Source organism: Zonotrichia leucophrys, chromosome 1 (assembly GCF_028769735.1).
Source record: "Zonotrichia leucophrys gambelii isolate GWCS_2022_RI chromosome 1, RI_Zleu_2.0, whole genome shotgun sequence".
NCBI classification, from domain to species: Eukaryota; Metazoa; Chordata; class Aves; order Passeriformes; family Passerellidae; genus Zonotrichia; species Zonotrichia leucophrys.
In genome coordinates this window covers 92,268,481-92,287,318 of record NC_088169.1, presented here as the reverse complement: position 1 = coordinate 92,287,318, position 18,838 = coordinate 92,268,481, and the positions used below count along the sequence as shown (strand labels likewise).

General features: G+C 44.9%; 1 protein-coding gene across 2 annotated transcripts in view; it reads left to right on the top strand.

Annotated features, from left to right (window-relative positions):
* Positions 1-64: 64 nt before the first annotated feature.
* The window catches only part of IGSF11 (immunoglobulin superfamily member 11), a 139,935-nt gene continuing 121,161 nt past the window's right edge, over positions 65-18,838 (top strand). Inside the window, exons 1-5 of one of the 2 annotated variants that reach the window (XM_064722175.1) lie at positions 65-167; positions 1,175-1,406; positions 6,004-6,138; positions 8,866-9,010; positions 12,687-12,918. In XM_064722175.1, coding sequence (XP_064578245.1) covers positions 1,259-1,406; positions 6,004-6,138; positions 8,866-9,010; positions 12,687-12,918 — 660 coding nt within the window. In that variant the 5' untranslated portion in view covers positions 65-167; positions 1,175-1,258. The remainder of the gene's footprint in view (positions 168-1,174; positions 1,407-6,003; positions 6,139-8,865; positions 9,011-12,686; positions 12,919-18,838) is intronic. The other variant, XM_064722185.1, reaches the window with a different exon arrangement.

Sequence of the window (18,838 nt, the reverse complement as noted above, 5' to 3'; positions counted from 1 at the left end):
GAGTTCCAGGGCGGAGCTCCAGGGCGGGGTTCCAGGGCGGGGTTCCAGGGCGGAGCTCCAGGGCGGAGCTCCAGGGCAGGGGGCGGGAATCGCGGAGTTCATCGGTGGGAAAAGATCCACGAGTCCAGCCGGTGACCGAGCGCCACAGTGCCTGCTGGACCATGGCAGTAAGTAGCTTGTCCAGTCTTTGCTTAATCATTTCCAGGGACCGTGGGTCCACCACCTCCCTGGACAGCCCATTCTGATGTCTAATCATGTTTTCTGTGAAGATATTCGTCCAACCTGAGCCTCCCCTGGCACAGCTTGACTGTGTCCTTTTGTCCTATCGCTGGTTGCCTGGCAGAAGAGACCATCCCCCACCTGGCTACAGTGAGTTTACAGGTGGTTGGAGAGAGGGATAAGGCCCCCTGAGCTTCCTTTCCTCCAGTCTGAGCATCCCCCAGCTCCCTGAGCTGCTCCTTGTAGGACTTGTGCTCCAAACCCTTCACCAGCTCCATTGCCTTCTCTGGACTCTGTCCAGCACCTCAATGTCTTGTAGTGAAGGGCCCCAGAAGTGAGCTCGATTCAGAAGAGACAGGATTTGAGGAGTGGCCTCCCAGGGCTGAGTACAAGGGGACAATCACTGCCCTGGTCCTGCTGCTCACACAATTCCTGATACAGGCCAGGATGTCACTGGTGGTGATGCCTGGCCCTGGCCCTCATCCTGGTTCTGGTTCTAGTTCTGGTCTCGGTCCTGGAAAAGGACATGTCTAATAGCTTGTGCAGGAAGGCAGGGGAGCAAGAGGTAGGGTAGTAGAGTGCCAAGAGGAATATTTCCATGTTCATTAATGTGAGAGGTACTTTGTCCTGTCCTCAGTTTTACACAGATCCAGACAGTTTGTGTTCTGCGTGATGAACTTCGTCAGAAAAAGCAAATAAACAGACTGCCAGTTTTCCCCAAAGAGGAGATGAAAGGAGAAAGATAAAAGCTCTGCTGGGTTACCACAGTAACCAGCTTCTGACATATTCTGGTTCATGCTCCAGTCTGACAAGAGCTGGGTTTGAAACAACTGGCTGAAAATGCCATGGGGGCTTATGGGGATGAGAGGAGGGGAGATACAGGACTTCAAAAGCTGTTCTAAACTTACAGATGTCACTTCCATTCAGAGCAGTTCACTTTGTGTGTGTTTTTCAGGTTATGCCATTGGCCTTTTAAGAGAAGCAGCTGCCTCACTGCTCCAGTGCCAGGTTCATCACAGTGCTGTCCATATCCTCAGCCATGCTGACCACTCAGATCGTCTTGCACTGGAGCACTGCTGTTTGCACTCATGGGATGCCAGGTCATTCCCTGTCTGATCCCTTCTTGCATCTTCCATTTCTCCGTGTGACAGTGATGGTTCCAGACAACATGGGACTGCCAGCTTTTTGTAAGTGCTGATACAGTTTTATCTGAAGGAGGCATCTTGATATCAGTTGTGTGTTGGGGTGGTTGTGTGCTGAGCCACCCCAGAGCTGTGTTCTCCACAGCATGACTCCCTGCAGGAGTTCTCCCATGGGTTTCTCCTCTCTATCCTCTACTGGACGGAACTAAGCAGTTCTCAGCTGCCTGCTGGCTTCAAATAGTGTCATGCTGTGGGTAAATCTCGAGCCCCATGTGTTCCTTTCATCTGTGCCTCATTGGTAAACAGCAGATCTCTCCATTTCCAGCCCCACTGCCTACTGCAGGGATCTGGCTGCTGGCTCTGGAAAGCTAGGATTTTGCACAGGGAAGTAAGATGAATGACTCTATTAAATAAACATCACTGCTCTGTTTATTCTTTCATAAGAACAGATTTAAAAAAACAGAAGATGCATTTTAAATGCATTAAAAATTCTGAGCAAAATAATGCCTTAAATACAATGCTCATGTAAGATAAATCACATGGCTTTTTTCTACACAGGCACATGGAAAGCAAAAGCATATTATTATATCATTATTTATATGGCACCATATGCTAAGTCTGGAACTTAAAGACTTTGAAATAAATAAGAAAACACCAGCTGCAGATTAGCAATACACTCCTTTATTGGGAGTCACTGTGTAACTGTGGCTATCATTCCTGCTGTTAAGTTAAAACTTAAATAAATTGTCAGAGAAATAAGATAGCCATTAGAGATTCAGTGTCTGTCTCCTGGGGACGCTTTTTCTAACAGCTGTAACAAAGACATGCTGCTGGTTTTGTCCTATCTCTGTAGTAACTCACTGCATTTGTCCCTGCAGTATCGCACAGTTGTTCAGCAGAGATGGTTGAGCTGCTCACTATAAATAATGTTGGTTAACAATGCGGTCCCTTTTGGGTTAATAAATTACGCTCAAACCACTCTTGAGCCTCCTTGATTGGTTTCTTGCAAGTCTGCAGTGGAGAGTTGGAAGAAATCACTTTCCACAGTCTGTTTACTTTGAATATTTCTTCTTATTTTATTGAGCTGTAAATATACGTATATAATAGCCAAACCCTGAAAGTGCGTATCTCAAATTCTGGTCGCCTCATCCGCTACTTGAAAATCGTAATGAGATGCATGAGATGAAACATATCAGCAAATTTAAATGTCATTGCTTAAAGGGACAGAGGGCCTCGGTCAGCACCATGCTGGAGATTTGTTCCTCTCCTTTGTGTGGGATTTGCTGTCCAAAGCTGGGGTTTTCCCCTGGCTGAGGTTGGTGGCCAAAGCAGGGAGCTCACCTGCCACATGATCCATGAGCTATGGCAGCCCAGTTGATACCCACAGCCAGGGCCTCGTTGTTCTCTGTACACTGCAGCCCCAAAACTCTCTGACCTGTGCTTCTGCGCAGGTGTGACCAGACATAGTTAAAGCCTTCCTGACCTCTGGTGAACAAAGAGCAGCTTCAGGTCATGGAACAATGATCAAAAAACCCCCCAGGCTGTAAGGCAGACGCTTGGGGTCCTTGGAGAGACATCTCTGCTCATCTGTGTCCTGACTGGTGACTCTGTGGGGTCATGAGGCTGCCCTGCACGTAGTTTGTTACCTCAGTGGTGCGTTAATTGTTCTGCTCTCGATCCAGAGCGTTTTGAGAAAAAAAACAGGCTGGGAGGAGAGCAGGTGTTAGTGCAAGAGAGTGGAGAAAGCCAGCTCGTGCATGAGGTAGAAGGCTGGGCTGCAAGGGGAATAGAGGTGTCTGGGACTGCGGATTTGCATCCAGACTGCTCCTGTACCAGCAAACTTTGGTGTGGGTGTACTTCTGGCAGCGATGTTGAAGATGAGACACCTGTACCCAGGAGTCTGTTATTGTTCAGGTGGCTCTGAGTGTTTATGTGCTGGCAAATGCATCTCTTCCCCCAGCACTTGTGCATCTCGGGCTCTGCCCGCATTTCCCAGCAGAGAGCAGCAGAGCCTCGTAGGTGCTCGCAGGGCCTCGGAGTGCGGCAGCCTCCGGGACCTTCTGGCAGCACTTGCCTCTGCAAAGCACAGCCGTAAACCTTCGCTGAGCTCGCAGGCATGTCAGGCTTTGGTTTGCCTACACCAAGAGCGTTGGTGTGGGCAAACAGAAGACACATGCTCTCAATAGCGAAGATTTGGGGCTTTCCTGAAAACCGAGGTGTTTGCAGAAATCAGTGAGACCTTTCTTAAAGGGGCGTTTTCCAAATTGTCTTTCTGCTCGAAGTTTCCTAAAAGGGAGTGCCTCAAGTATGGCTTCAGAAAGTGGGGGCAACAGGATAAGCAAGCCTCCTTCATAGATGACCAGCACAGACTAGGTAACCCCTCAAGGTCTCCTTCAGGCCAGCCTTCAGCAGTGCAGGAAAGAGATGTGTAATTAGCTTCTGTATTTGGAAATATTTGCTTTGGGAACCTGTTTTGCCAACCTTAGATTTAACCCTTTCTGTTAAAAATAAAGTTTCAGCTGACTATTTTTCCCTCATTTGTAACGTTACCAGGAATGTTACTGGAGATAAAGATGAATGAAAAAAGTGGGATAATTTCTTTGCCAAGGTGTCAAAATGAATTAATCTGTGTCTAGTTTAGATAACATTCTCAAGGAAAACAAGACTTATTTCCCTGTTTGGAAGTTTCCCTGTTTTTCCTATGGCAGTTAAATAAGTAAAATTTGGAATTGTATTAGAAGGTCCTCAAAAATATTAACTGGGACTGGTTTTGTCATTCCTTAATTGTCTCATTCTAGTTCCTGAAACTATTATGGTTTTATACATTCTCTTGGAAAATAATCACAGACCTTCTGGGAGGCCCAGTCCTTGTAAGGCAGAAGGCTGAAGTTTGGTCTCACTATCACATGGCATGAGAGAGAGGGGATGCTGTGTTCTGGCTGAAGCCCACAAGGAACCTTCATCCAATCCTGTCTCCATCAGCTGTGAAACCCCAGAAGGAATGAGGGGTCCAGACGTGAAGTTCTGCGGAGGTAGTGGTGCCTGTGGAGGGTATTGACCAGAAGGACAGCAGCTGGGTACTGGGAAGACTCCGGTTTGCCTTTTTGCTCCATCCTGCCAACTCTGCCTCATTGCTGTGTTCCTCTCTGCTCTGAACCCATTCCTGGCATTGGAACAGGGAGGCAGGCATGATACAGAACAGGATTTTGGAAGGCAACTGTATCACGCAGTGACAGCAAGGCCCTGGATAACCCTGTCAGTAGGTCCCTCTTGAAAAGGCTGTAATCCACAGATGGTTGTGAGGGGCTTTCTGCATTCCTCAAAGCCTTGTGGCCACAGTACCCTCTTCACCCTCCCTTCCGCATAGCCCCTTATTAGGCTTGTGTGCCAAGCTAATTTAAAATGTGATGCAGATCACCTCAGCCCTGAGGTCACTTAACTGGCCCATACAGCCTCCCACCACTCACCCTAGGTAGGATCTGTCCTTCTTTATTTGTGCAAATGATACTTTGTCTCTGAATCGTAGCTGTACATGGGAAAGGTGCAATTAGCTGCTGCAAGGAGCCAGGCCTGTCTGCCTTCCCTTGTTTAACAGAGGCTTTAATTAAAGACCCCCTGATGCTAGAAAGGCACATTAATTATTCATCTGAAAACATTTACATAGAGTCCCCCGTTTCCCTTCTTCAATAAATTATCAGCTTCACATCTCCATAATTCATCGAAATGACTAAAAATACATTGTCTCAGCCTCCATCACCTCCCTTTTCACTTTGTCTATTCCAACTGTGATGGGTTCAGTATCTTAATGTGAAGGTCTCCTACTGCTCTTAAGTAAAAAGGGAGGATGGAATACAAGGGGGAGAGGGAGAGGGAAAGATTTGTCCCCTGATGGGAGTCATGCAGATGGCAGTAATTTTTGGTTTTTTTCTTTCCCACAAAACTGGCATGATCCTGAGGTTTGAAGAAGCTCATTGACTGTTTCTAATAAGGAAAAAATCACTTAGAGGAGAAGAAAATATGTTTCCAGGGGCAGAAGAGGTCTGGGTTTAGATATTTTCTATGCTCAGATGTAGACAGCCTGTGTGATCCTTAGCCCAGCAGTTAATCTCCCTAGATCATCTCTGGACCTCACCTGTAGACCAGGCCAGCAGTTGCCTCTCTGCCTGGTAGAGGGATGGTTCTTTACTAGTTATAAGCTGTTATAATATAGATGTGTGAAAGAGAAAAAAACCAGATAAGGTTAGGCAGAGGGAGAAGTTTTGCAGCAATTCACAACAAAGATGTCACTCCAGGCACAACTGAGGGGAAATTCACTGCAAATGGTATTCTCCAATGCATTTCACTTTGTGACAAAGTGAACCATCACATGAGAGAGGAAAAAACCAGTCCTCTGAGGGCTTGTTTACACGGGGAGTTAAAAAAATTAGTGTGAGGTGTGAGGTAATGTGCAGACGATGAAGTGCATTTAACTTCTGTTACAGAAGAAAAATGGCCACGGTTCACTATGGTGACAATTAAGCAAAAGCAAAGCAAATGTCACTTTATTTCCATATATCTATGCAGGCCTTAACATGCTTTCCTGTGTACTCATTTCACATCTTTGGTAATTTATTTTAACTTTCATGAATGTTTTAATCTGCAGGGATTGGAGAAGTGCATGCTCCACGTGGCTCTGAATACCTACTGTTCCTGCAAAACGTGGAGCAGTCTTGGTGCCTACAGAAATCAGACCAGATGTGCTCTCCTGGGAGCAGGGGGAGCCAGATGCTGCAGACAGGTGATCTTCTAGGATGATGGGTGGAAGAGGCAGGATGGATACTGGCAACTTTCTTGGGATGTGGTCAAAGAGGGCATTGGATAATGAACCAGGAAAGAAATGTTGACTTCAGAGGACTTGAGCTCTAAATCTGAGACCAAAAATGGGGTGGAACCGATTACAAAGAGAGTGACACGGCTATCTGAAGCATTACTTTATTGAATTCTGTGGGCTTTTTTCTTTCTCTTGCCCTTGCTGTTTTAGATGGGCTGTCTTAGCTCAGCAGTAAATAGCATGGTGACAAAAACCTTGTCTGATCATGGGGCTGTGTCTAAATCTTGGGCACTGCAATCTTAGAGCTGAGAGACTAGAAGCCCTTCCTGCATTCAATACATTGATTAAGTTTACTAAGATATAAATACCATCTATTGCTTACCAATTACATTATAGTTCAGATTATTTTATTAAGGGATCTGAATTAACGTTCTTCTGGACGTAAGAGGAGCATGTTTTTGCAGGCAATAGTTAAAAGCTCCCATCCTTTTCTTCCATCTAAACAAATTGGATTAAAATTTTCTGTAGTGAAGTTTTTCAGCACTTACCTATGGAGACCCCTTAAAAATTGTCCAGGCAATGGCTTTCATCCAAAAGTATGTAAGTATCAGTCTTGAGATACCTCACTCACAATCCAGCCTTTGCTGTTAAATTTGTATTGGCCTTAACATGCTTTGAAGTAATAATCAGTGCTGTGTCTCCAGGGGGATAGGACAATATGTAATTGGCTTAAACAGAAGGAAGATCTCGTTAGACATTAAGAAGCCTTTACTAATGGTACAGTAATTAAGCACAGGAATAAATGGCTCGAGGCCTTCTGTAGAGAAGTTTGGATGAGCGCACTGAATCTTGTCTTCTCCCACAAGGAAAGCAGAGATAATTCTTTGCAGTTTCTTTCAACTGTGTTTTCTATGATTCTGCAAATGTCCACAAAGTTTTCTTGCCAAAAGTGGCAATAGCAGCATTTTCATTGCCACCGCATTGTCATTGAAAATGCTGCCCCATCAGTGCCCCAGCGGAAGAACAAGCTGAAATAACAGAATGCCAATGAGAGCATCCGTTCTTTCCAAGCTGGCAGGAGCAAGCCATTCTGGAAGGTGATGTACATCTCCCATAACCCATGCTCCAGCTTCCTTGGTTGAGCCAAATTGTCTTCCCTGCTTGTCAAATGGGAGAAGTGTTAGCACTGTAATTAGAAACATTAAAGCAATCAAAATGAGCATACAGGCATAATTAAGGCACTATTGGTTTATGTCCCCTGCAGGCATTCTTTTAGAATAAATGACTTTTTGGTTTAATTTAAGCCTCTTCCAAAACATCACTAAAACAAAGGGGCAAAGGAGTTTCTATCCATATATTCACCAGTAAAACTACTTAGTTTTCAATCTCATAACCTAGTTTATACTGGTAAAATTTCCCTGCACTGACTAAATAGAGGGTATTGCTGAATAAAGAGCTTAGCTTGAGAAGAATGAGTTGGGTCTGGACAACAAGAATCAAAGAGGAGCAAGAGAGACTGCACTGGCTCTGGATCAAGCCCTTCATAAAAGAGAAATTAGCTGTGCTGTGCCAGTTGGACATGATGTTATGAAAGTGCCATTTTTTCCTGAGAAAGAAAGGTACACAGAATAATTAAGAAGGCTGGTAGAGTTTCTTCCAATCTGGGTGAGTGCATAAAGGAGAGATGAAGATCAGCAACACTGGGTGAGTATGGAGGAGTTGCAACTCTTCTTCTGTGTAAGTCTAGAGTGGTCTTGCACTATGAAGGAGGTTGAGCCTTATTTGCAGTGCTCACTGGGTTAAGCCTTGGAAAAGTAGATGTTCAGCTCTGATTTGCTGAGGCTGAGGTGTCTGCAGAAAGTAGCCACAACTTGTCTAGTTGAGAAAGATGGGCCCAGCGCTGTGTGTGCATGTATATGTGGCATGATTTTGGTGCTGACAAAGGAGCACAATTGCCACCCTTTAGAAAAGTTCTGCCCCTTGGTTGCTCATTCTGCCATAGGAATACTTTTTCTTGTCATCCTGGTAGTTGTAATGGCCAATTCAGCCCAAGAAAAGGGGCTCAGGGTTACCCAGGGGTCAAGGCAGAGTTGTTTGCACCCAGTGGCTTCGTATAGAATGGGAATCTGCGCATCCAAATATGTGAATATTTTCTGTCCTGGGTGCCTTCAGCTCACAGGAAGGTTGAATGACTGGAGGACTGGCATGTGGACTTTATTTGAGGCTGATGTTAACCTTCCCACTGGTGGGAGGTTACAGGATCTACTGAGTATTCCTAATGGTCTGGGAAGAATATTCAAATTTGACCATCTCTGCAGGGATTTGATCTTACAATATGCTCTCGGAAATGTCTTCCTTGTATCCACTCTTCCCTGTTTTCATGAACTTCAGGTCTTTGATTTATCCTCTGATAAGATCCCATGCAAACCCTCAATCTGTCTGGTATAGCAAGAAATGTGATAGAGCCAGCTAATGGTGGTGCAGATGGAAGGACACTTTCTTTGAGGACCTGCCTTCCTGACAGGGTTAGCAAGGCCTGTGGGATCACTATCCCACTCATGGCTATTCCAGACTCAGCTGTTTGCCCATGAGCCAGAAGAGTGGCAGCTCCACAGCTGGCATCTCCCACCACCGGTTCCTGGACTTGGCTGCTGTGAGCTGCAGGCTAAACTCATCCCGTGTTCCTTCCTGCAGGTAACATGACCAGCAACAGGTACTGCAGGATACTGCTGCAGCTTCCTAGTCCTAGTACTACCCTCACAGATACCAAGTGGCATCCATCAGGATCTGAATGTTCCTGTGCTGGGCAGCTGAGAAGAGATGGCAGTGGAAGCCAGAGGTAAATAACAGACTCTGAGTCTGAGTTTCATTATAGTTCTTCATGCTAAAATGAGCCATGGTAAGAGTCAATGGGTGTACCCTTCCTCCCCAAAACTGACTAAGCAAGAGGTTCAGAGATGTAAGGGGAATTTTTTGGCTCATATTTTGGCACACACATGAAGAACTGTGGAAATGACGTTTGTCTTTGCGCACTCTAGCTCTGGCTATGATCTCTGCAGTCATACAATGATTGGAGCAATTAGCTCCCTGATCCCAAAGCCTTGCTGTGTTACTGCTTCCCCTACTTGCTTGGCTTAGGTTGCCTGGGTTAGGATTGCTGAAGTTCCTGGATAGGGAAAGAAGCACAAGAGAACCTTTATGCTGTAGACTCTCCTGCAGCGCCTCTGCAGACGGGCACAAATGCCACTCTTCTACCTCACTTTTTTTTGTCCCTGTCCCCAGTGAATGTTGCCACAGCTGACGTGCCATCTGTGCAGAGCAGACTGATGGCCCTTTCCCTTGCCCTCTGCCCTCTGCAGAGGCAAGGGGCTGGAAACTGGCTGCAACAGACGGGCAGAAGGACAAGGTGAACGTCACAGGCAGCACCAAGAAAATCCATCTGAAACCTTGCTCCATATGGGGAAGTACAGTTCCAGCTGTTCAGGCTTCGGAGTAAGCTGGCTCTGAAGCTGCTGCTACCGTGGCTGTAATGCTAGGCAAGCACAGCCCCATCAGAGCTGGTGAATAGGGGGAAAGCAGCAGGGGTAGCAGCATCATGCTGGTACAAGGAATCTCGTGATGCTATTGCTCCCCATGATTATGCTGTTAACAGCCAAGCAGGGTGGAGTTTAATGAGCAAAGGTAGATGAGAAAAGGAAAACAACTGAGACAAATGATGTTTAAATGTGATGGCTCATTAAACAAAAGCTCTCTGCTATGTTTCTTTCCTTGGTAGCAACAAAAGGGACAATGGCCATAAGTAAAAGGCAACCCACTGACAACAGGAAGGATTTATAGAAAGCAACACACTTAATTTAGCTGCTCCAGCACGAATGAGCAGAGATATTTTGCATCAAGTAACTCAAGTGAAGGATTTTGCAATGCCTTTTTATGAGACAGAGTGCTTTTTTCTGCCGGAACCATAGGAGGTTTTTGCTATTTGAATACCAAGAACAAGTCCTGCTTTTCTTCATATCTGAATTCTTGTGGTCTTCAGCAGATGTTTTGCAGTGCAAAAGTCAGTGCAGTGTGAGCTGGGGGCCTCATATTAATGTGTCAACCATCTTGTCTGGCCTGACTTAACGATGCCTGCCTGTGGGGCCTTGCTCCTGACCAGATACTGTAGCTTTTACTGAACTGTAGGCCTTCACAGGTTTTGGGAAGTTAGGCTAATCAGTTCTCCTTCAAAAGATAGCAACAGCTTCACTAGTGTCCTTCCTGACAGATGTAAAACCACTTCCCAAAGCATCTGTGGCGTAGAGGCTCCACACCCCCCCCAACTGAGCAATTATTCCAGTGTTTCATTGTCATAATCCACCTTGTCAGTATATTGCCCTCTCCAGTCAGGATAGAGGAGAGACTATTTCCTCCTTCTTTGGCAAAGCCTTACTATTGATTGTGTAGTGGATTGCCTTTCAGCTTTCCAACAACATGTGAGAAAAGATCTCCATAATGTTCATCTGTTTTACAAGGCAAATGGCTGCTCTGCATTTGTATAAATCATGGAACTGTGTGTGATTTTGTGCCTGAAGAAAAAGATACAGTCTATCTTACTGGAGTTCCTATTGTGTTATTTATGAGACTGGTGAAGGCAATAGTCTTCAGGCATGAAATACCTGATCCCCCAGGAGCTCCCACCATTAAGCTTTTGACCTGAGAAGTTGGCCCTGCAATCCATCCAACAAGAGGAGAGATGGGTCCCTGGACTTCTTTGCCAGTTCAAAATGTGTCAGGAATGAGAAAGTCATGATCCCTTCTGATGTTAAAATATCTTAGATAGCAAGAGAATGGTATCTTTACTGTTCTTTACTTGTTTGCTGCATGGGCAACTCAGCCTTATCAGAGATTTCATTGTCCAGTACTGGAAAATTTAGTCATTTGGATGCTGTACTGCTAGTGTGCTGCTAGGTCTCTCCATAACAAAAAACAACAACTTCAGAGCAGATGCAGAGATTTGAGATTTAAACCTCCGCTATTCACTGGCCTTTTTGAGGATCATGTGCCAAGGAACTAACACAGATTCTAGCATTCCTGGTGAAATGGTGATGCACAACAGCAGTGGTTTTGTTGGTTGTGTTCTGCACATGGCTGCACTGACATCGTAAACCACAGTAAAACAGGTAACTTCGTTCTGTCTGATGTAACAGGAGGTCTTCTGTCTCCAAGTGTTATTTGATCCCAGAGGGATTGAACTGATTTAAAAGCAGCTTTCATCAACACCCTCTCTGTTCCAGGTGAGGAGCTTGCACCATTGGAACTACCTATTCACAAATCTTGTGGGAAGGCAGCCAGCAAAGTGCAGTGTCTGTACAGAAAGTGCTTATTGGTTAAGAGATGGCAACTCTGTGGACAAGAAAAATGCTGCTGAGACAATTTATCTACAGTGAGGAGTTTAAACATTCAGTTCTCACTTCCGTACCACTGCATCTCCTACTTAGTGGAAGTCAAAATGTTGCAGTTGAGCAACATCTCATTTTGTGCATGGAAATCAATGATCTGATTGATTGCCCTCAGACTGGTTTTTGTTCAAAATTGCTGAATCCTCATTACCTGGATGATATGAGTCAGAGAAATTAAAGTCCAACTGATTATGATGTTATAAGGCAATCTGAGTCTGCAAAAGAATAACCTACATATTTGATATCAGGGCATGTTGTGTTTGCAATTGACACTTTGAAGGCAGATACCTAAAGCTAGAGCAAGCTACAAGAAAAGCAGACCACAACATTAAGGCAAGGCCAACTGAATATTCAGTGACTTAGAATCTGGCAGTGAGTGAATTTCCAAAAATTCTTACTGACAGCAAGATTTACCTCCAACTGCATTGCTAAAGTGCGGGTATGTGGAAAGCTGTGACACTGCAGAGATCAGCAGAGATCCAGTCAATGCAGGTCGTGCATTGGAGAGTTGTGCTGCTCTTGTTAGACACAGTAGACACAGCTGATGGGTTGAGTGTCTCTCCAGAGTCTGGAGCCTGCATTGACTCCTTTTCTGTTGACTGCAAGCAGACGTTTGGCCCCAAGGTCACATGCAGGTACCCACAGTGAGACAGCCACATGCCACACTATCTGTGAGTACGCACAGTTCTTCTCACTCCTGAGCTACAAACCTCACCTTGGTGTGCACGATGTCAGTCAATAACAAAAGCAAGCAGCTGGAAAAGGTGGTTGCCACAGAATAATTTCCAATTCCCTGGGAATAATATCAGTTTAGTGTTTAAGACCAGTCTTTCCACCTTATTTCACACCATAAGGATGTAGAAAGTGTTTGGAAACTGAGTCTTGAGTTGGAATGTCTTCTGAAGGGTATTTTCACAAAACATTCAATCCCAAAAGTCAAGAATGTATAAATGTATATATAAATGTCTTCCCCCTTGCAAAAGGGAAAACTTTTGCCTACTCTGTCTATCTTGTAAATGACTTCTTCTCCTGACTTTGCTCTGATGGATTTCCTAGAGTTTTCTTATTTCTTTGCAGGTGGCCTCTCTCCAGTTTCATAAGTACTGATGACCACATTTTCTTCCTGTGTCTGTTGAAGGCAATGACCACTATATCTGCTCCAAAACAGCTCCCCATGGACAGATACAGGGAGCTCCTAATGACAAAGAGGAATTTGATGTTCATACACAATATGCTGGCATGTAAACCCACCAAGGATGACCAGAAGAAATGGTACCTGACTGTCTTCATAAATTTCCTCAAGTGCCTGGTGAGTAGCAGAACATGCTCTTGCCAATGACCTCTGAGATTGCAGTATAAAATTAACCTAAAGCAGCTAAAAAGCAACTGGAGGGGAAGGATGTATTTTATGTCAATTCAGTCAAAAAGTCCTCAGAATTAGTTGCCTGAAGTGTTTGGGAAAGCTGACAAAGTATAATAGCACAGAGACTATTTTCTTGCTTCTTAGCAAAGACAGCATTAATCGTCTGGGCTTAATATAGCCTTCCACATGCCAACTGGGTGCAAAATTATGGCTGGTATTAGAAAACCACTTACCATGTGGACAGGCTTAAAGTGCAATAAGCTGTGGGGTGTGGATACAGATGGAGTATGCCTAAGGACAAACAGTGACCTTGAGAATTGTGTGCCATGTCTCTGGAGATATAGTGCCTCTTCATTATAAACCTGACAGACATGGAGCTCTTCATCAGTGGTGGGGCAGGGAAGGACTTAGATTTGGAGCCAGGCTTGAATTTTGCAGTCCAGGTATATCTAGAGATGTCTGAGCACAAGAGATTTACTGGAAAGGGTTGTATACACCCTTATAATAATATGTATTCATAATGTATAGGCCAATATTCATCAAGAGTGTTTCAGAGAGAGAATCATGGCTTTGGATGTTTGCAAGAACAGCATGTATAGAAAAAAAGAATCATTTTCTGTGCCCAACCTGGCTTGATTGGTGTACCTTCTACCAAATAGTTTTCCTTATTTTGATAGAAAAGGAGCAGAAGTATGGCTGAGTATCTCATCTGAGACTTTGTCTTAGCACTTGAAGAATGCAGAGTATATCAAATAAGGTCAAACCCTTTAACACCCTGCATTGTAACATCTGTACAACACAGCTTAGAGATTGTTGTTCTGGTATTACTACCTAGTAAAGTGGGCTCAATGGTGCAGTGCTTATATAACACTATTTTTTCTGTGCATGAATTGTGTCTCAATCCTGTTTTTCTCTCAGTAGGTTCTTGATAGTTATTAATAAACAATTTCAACTAGTAAGTTTCAGGTCTTGTAATGTATTCTTAATTGTTGTATATGTAGTTAGCTTCCTTGGTTATGCAGCAATCTCTCTTGGTGGTCTCTGATAGGAGATTAATTTTAAGAGCATGATAATAAATGTACTGTCGTTAACGTCTTTTGGACAAATGTAAATCTTTGCTAAAATTAGAAGACATTCAGTGCAGTATTTCCACAGTTATCCAGACACTGACATACAACATCACGCACACTGAGTTGAGCGGAAGGCTGATTCATGGATCAGGATTTTTGATAATCAACCAACACTAGTATTTAGGTAATTATGTCTGTAAAGGATGTTATGACATCTCTATCTTACATGTAGTGCCAGTTACCGAGACAGCTTCTTTTTATAACTAAAATATACCTTTCCTGCCTGAAAACATTATGATAATTGTGGGAATGTCTCTTATTACTGAGCCACCTACCACTTGATGAAAATGACAGAGCTCAGCTTGTGTGAATTAATGCTGAAAGCACAGAGGAGACTAGCTATGGCTCCTCATCTGACTACTGGAAGCATGAAAGGTGTGGCAGCAGGGCTGGAACTGAAAGAAGCAATTAAAAAGAAGGGGAAGTGAGAACATCCCAGCATTTCCAAGTGTCATATTCTCTTGTTAGTGGGCAAGATGACTGCCACTGAGACCCACTAAGCTGAGGGGCTGATCCATGTCTTGCCTTCCAGCTGGAAAAGGGGCCTCTGGGAGATGGCTGCATACTGTGCCATTGCTTTGCTATTGCACCTATCCAGAGGGAGGAGCATCCTTTGCTGCTGCACAGGCTCTGGTGCAAACCCCTCTCCTGGCCACAGCCTGGAAGGGAGAGTTGACTTCACAAAAAAGCAGCTGCTGTGCACTTAATGTCTTGTGGTGTTGTTACCAGATGTGTTGGGTTTTAGTTATACTGGGGATCCATCTTCCTTCCCAGCCTGAAACTGGGAAGCATAGCTGTGCTCCTCACTGCTAGGCCACCATTTGGGCTGTGAATGGAAGGTCAGCCCTGTCTCCAGACCACAGGCACACACTCATCTCTGACCTTCTCACTGGCAATCTTCCAACAAACTCTGCCCCACGTTCAGATTTAGGGAGAAGTAGCCTTAATTTTGTGCCAGACCTCTGATGCACACCTTGCAAAATCTTCTGGGGTCTGTCTGAATGACTAAATAACTAGGCCCAAGGTACTTGCTCTGAGCTGGAGTGCTGTAGCTGTGCTGGTGTTCATCTGAACCAGCGGTTCAAGCTGCTCACTGTGCTTCTTCCACTGGATGATACCTCACCATCCCTGCTTCCTTCTCCCTTTTCCCTTCCATCCCCATGGCAGGAAAGACTCCTTGGCTTTTAGGTGGGGGTAGGTCATGGCAGATGTGTGTTTTCCTTTGAGACTTGCCCACTGCTTGGCTTAATTAATCCTGACACATTGCAGTTGCTGTTACGGAAGAAATGTCAAGAGAAATTAGACCAGCTGGTAGCATGAAAACTGGGGAAGCGTGGTGCCTCACTTTCCTGGGTGGATCTGATTTGCTTTCCTGGCAGGAGCTGTGGAACACTGGATGGCTGTGAGCAGAAGAGTCTGACCTGTGTCACCTGCTCGTGCCACAGTTGCCTTGCACCAAGATCCAGCAAAAGGAAATCAAGGACCTGTTCCCCAAACAAGCAGGGGATCTAACGAGCAGCAAATGGCATGGCTGGCTTGCATGAGAACTAGGACAGCCCTGGGATCTGGCTTGGCTTAGGGTCCTGGTTACCTGGAGTGTAAGGCTGTGAGGAGCTCTGGGGCTTTCTTGAGCTCCTCAGAGAGGAGACAAGAACTACTGAGTTGCTTCTTGATCTTTTTTTTTTTTTTTTTTTTTGTCTATGAGCATCTTTAGCAGCTGTTTCTCACCATTTTCTTCACCTTTATATCTACTTACTTGAATGTTTTCATATACCAGTCAATTTTGTGGGATTTTTATTGGTAGCTTTCATGCTTTTTTTTTCCTTAAACAAGCAACTTTCATATTTGATGTTTCATTAGACCATCGCATCTGAGCTCTTTCTTTTTTACAGTGATCTGATTTAATAAAATGAGAAGCCAGTCTAATAATGCACAGTGCAGCTGCACAATGTGGATGCCTTGTGAGTGTGTATTTCCTTGAACATCTTCTCCTCTGTGCTCTTCTGTGGCACATCAGTTTATAAGTGTGCAAATGCCATGAACCTGGAATAGAATTCCACTTGCAGAGAGCTGGCTTTAACACTTAAATATGGCCCAAAGTTCAGGAGCATTTTTTATACTATCTTAGGGATGCATGCAAGTAAAATTTCACCTCTGCTTGATGATTGGCAAAAACATCTCTTTGTTCTACCAGACAGGCACTTACTTGCCAAGAGCATGTTACTCATATTTAAATATTAAGAACAAGACCTTGCCATGGCATGGTGTCTCTAGCTTGAAAAGCTCAGAAGTAAGTTTAGCTTCTGGTAGGATAAAAGGGATATTTTTCTCCTGTTTTGAACACATAGATCGCACATCCTGTTGTGGTGTTGAAGACCTCACTCCTGATTTCTATGCTGTGCTCAGTGGAGGAGTGCTCCTCTGGGACTCCTCTGGGGAGTGGATCATGAGCTATGCTGCACCAAGAAGCAGAGACAAGACCAGGTACTCAGAGAGAAGAGCAGAGAGGAGGAAAAAGAAGGATGGTTTTGTGAGGGCCATGTCACTCCTTAAGGGACAACGACCTACCTGCAGCAGATCTTTTGGCAGCTGTGATGGCATCATCAGGTTCTTTGCCCTGCCCCAGCAAGTTCCAAGCTCAGGGGTTGGTCTAGGCACAAGGTTACCCAGGCCAGGAGGTTGTAGGAGGCAGCGACAGAGTCACTGTCTCTTGTCCACTGCACCTATTTGTGCAAAAGAAAGATGAGCTATTGTTGGCCAGTGACAGCCCCTCTGATCCGCAGCAATTGGTGCATTGTGGTTGCTGTGTGTCTACCAAAGCTCAGCTGACCCCTGAGAGAACAGTGCCATGGTCTTGTGCACTGTGTCCCTCATCTCCATCCTACTCCATACTCCCCAAAAGGTTACAGCATTGCTTGTTCTTTCTCTCTTGTGGTCAGGGAAAAAAGGGATGTTGTGTTGTAGAAGACTTGGTTTTTGGAAACAAGCCCTTCTCTCTGACTTTCTGCTTAATGCACATATCCAATGTGTAAGAGGGCAAAGGGAATGGGATTTGGGGGCTATGAGAAGCCTGGCTCAGATATCAATCCCTGTCCCCATGTCCATTCATTTTTCCTTTGCTATACCACCTTCAAGAGGTCCTAGTCAAGAGTCCTAGAGATTGCTGGACTGAGTGTAACCAGGCTACAGAAAATGCTTGCTGTCTGTGGTGACAGCAGGTCTGCCTGCCCTCTGGGTGGTGAGTTTCTGAGTGAGTGAATTTGTAGGAGGCTAGAACCCAGTAGGTATCACTGCTCCATGGGTCCTAGCAACCATTTCCTTTTTGGAAGAGCTTTAGGAGCTGTGAGCATGGGAAGCAGCTTCCCATCCCGTGTGTGGAGAGGGATGTGTGTTTGCATGGTGCTGATCATGCTGCATGAGGTGGGAATGCGCTTCTGCCACGTATAGGCCACTGCCTGAGCTGGGGCTGTCTCATGCTGAGAGGTGCCCACGTGAGGGCTGCTCTGGTATTTTTTCCACAAATCACGTGTATTTCATTGACCAAAACTGCTCACAACTTAGAAAGAAATGGCCAGTTTAAGTCATTTTAACACAAGCACACAAGGGCCCCTTGGTGCTGAAAGGATGGCTGTCCCAACTCTCAGGCACTGCTGCCCTGTTGGAAGTTGCCAGCCTGGCACAATCTGCTGGGGAAGCTGTTCAAGTTTCCCTCCCTCATCCAAGTTGTGCACAAACCTCAAGCTTAGCTCACACCAGCCATTCTGATGACACTGAGGTACATCTGCTCTTCCAGTGGCATGGCTGAACCTGAGGGAAGGGACCTCTTCATTACCTGAGGCCTTTCTCACTCACAGCCTTACCCTGGTTTAATTAAAGCACCACAGTCCTCTCCCTGAGCTCTCCCATGTTAGTCTAAAAGTGTTTTACATCTGCTTTTTAATTCATAATTTCCTTATAGATTTAACTTGGATCATCATAAGCTTTTCTCAATCCTGTAGAGTACAAGCGAAGTCGGGAGGGGCTTCAACTAAATGTGTGTTACACCAGCACAATTTTATGGGTAGGCAAGCTCTGATCAGCATGACTCAGGACATGTGAATATTCACAGCCATTAAAGTCAAAATAAACACAGTGTGGGTGATTTAATAGATTCAAACAGTCAATGCAGTAGCAGGAACTGCTGTCAGTGTCCATGAACAAAGAAAGACAAAGTTCCTTCAAATAAATAAAAAAGTATATTCACTCTGCATTATTCACCCAACCACAGCTTCTCAGGGAAACCAAGCTGTTAATGTCTGGAATGGGAGAAGGCAAAGCAAAAAGTACAAGAGAAATGGAAACAAAGTATTTTTTCATGTTTTAGCTACTGGGACTTAACTATTAAACAGGTTTGCTCAGGATGGAAAGATGTGAGATATGAAGCCGTCAGGCAGGAGCAGTGGTACACAAAGATACCTCAGAGCTTTTCACTTTGGCTCTGAAAGGTGCTCCAAGGATGGTTTTCATTGGGCCCATGTGAAGCAAGGAGAGATTCCCCCTACACCCTTTCCTGTAGGACTGCAGATAGTGGGAATAGAAGGACTGGCACCTGGCTGTGTTGGGAGGGAAGACTTACTGGTGGTTCTGCTGTCCTCATACTCATGTTCTTGAATAAACCACTAGAAGTTAACTATCATTAGTGTCTCAACAAATTAAAAAAAGGTTTGGGGACCTGCTCCTTTGGGCACTTTAGTAAA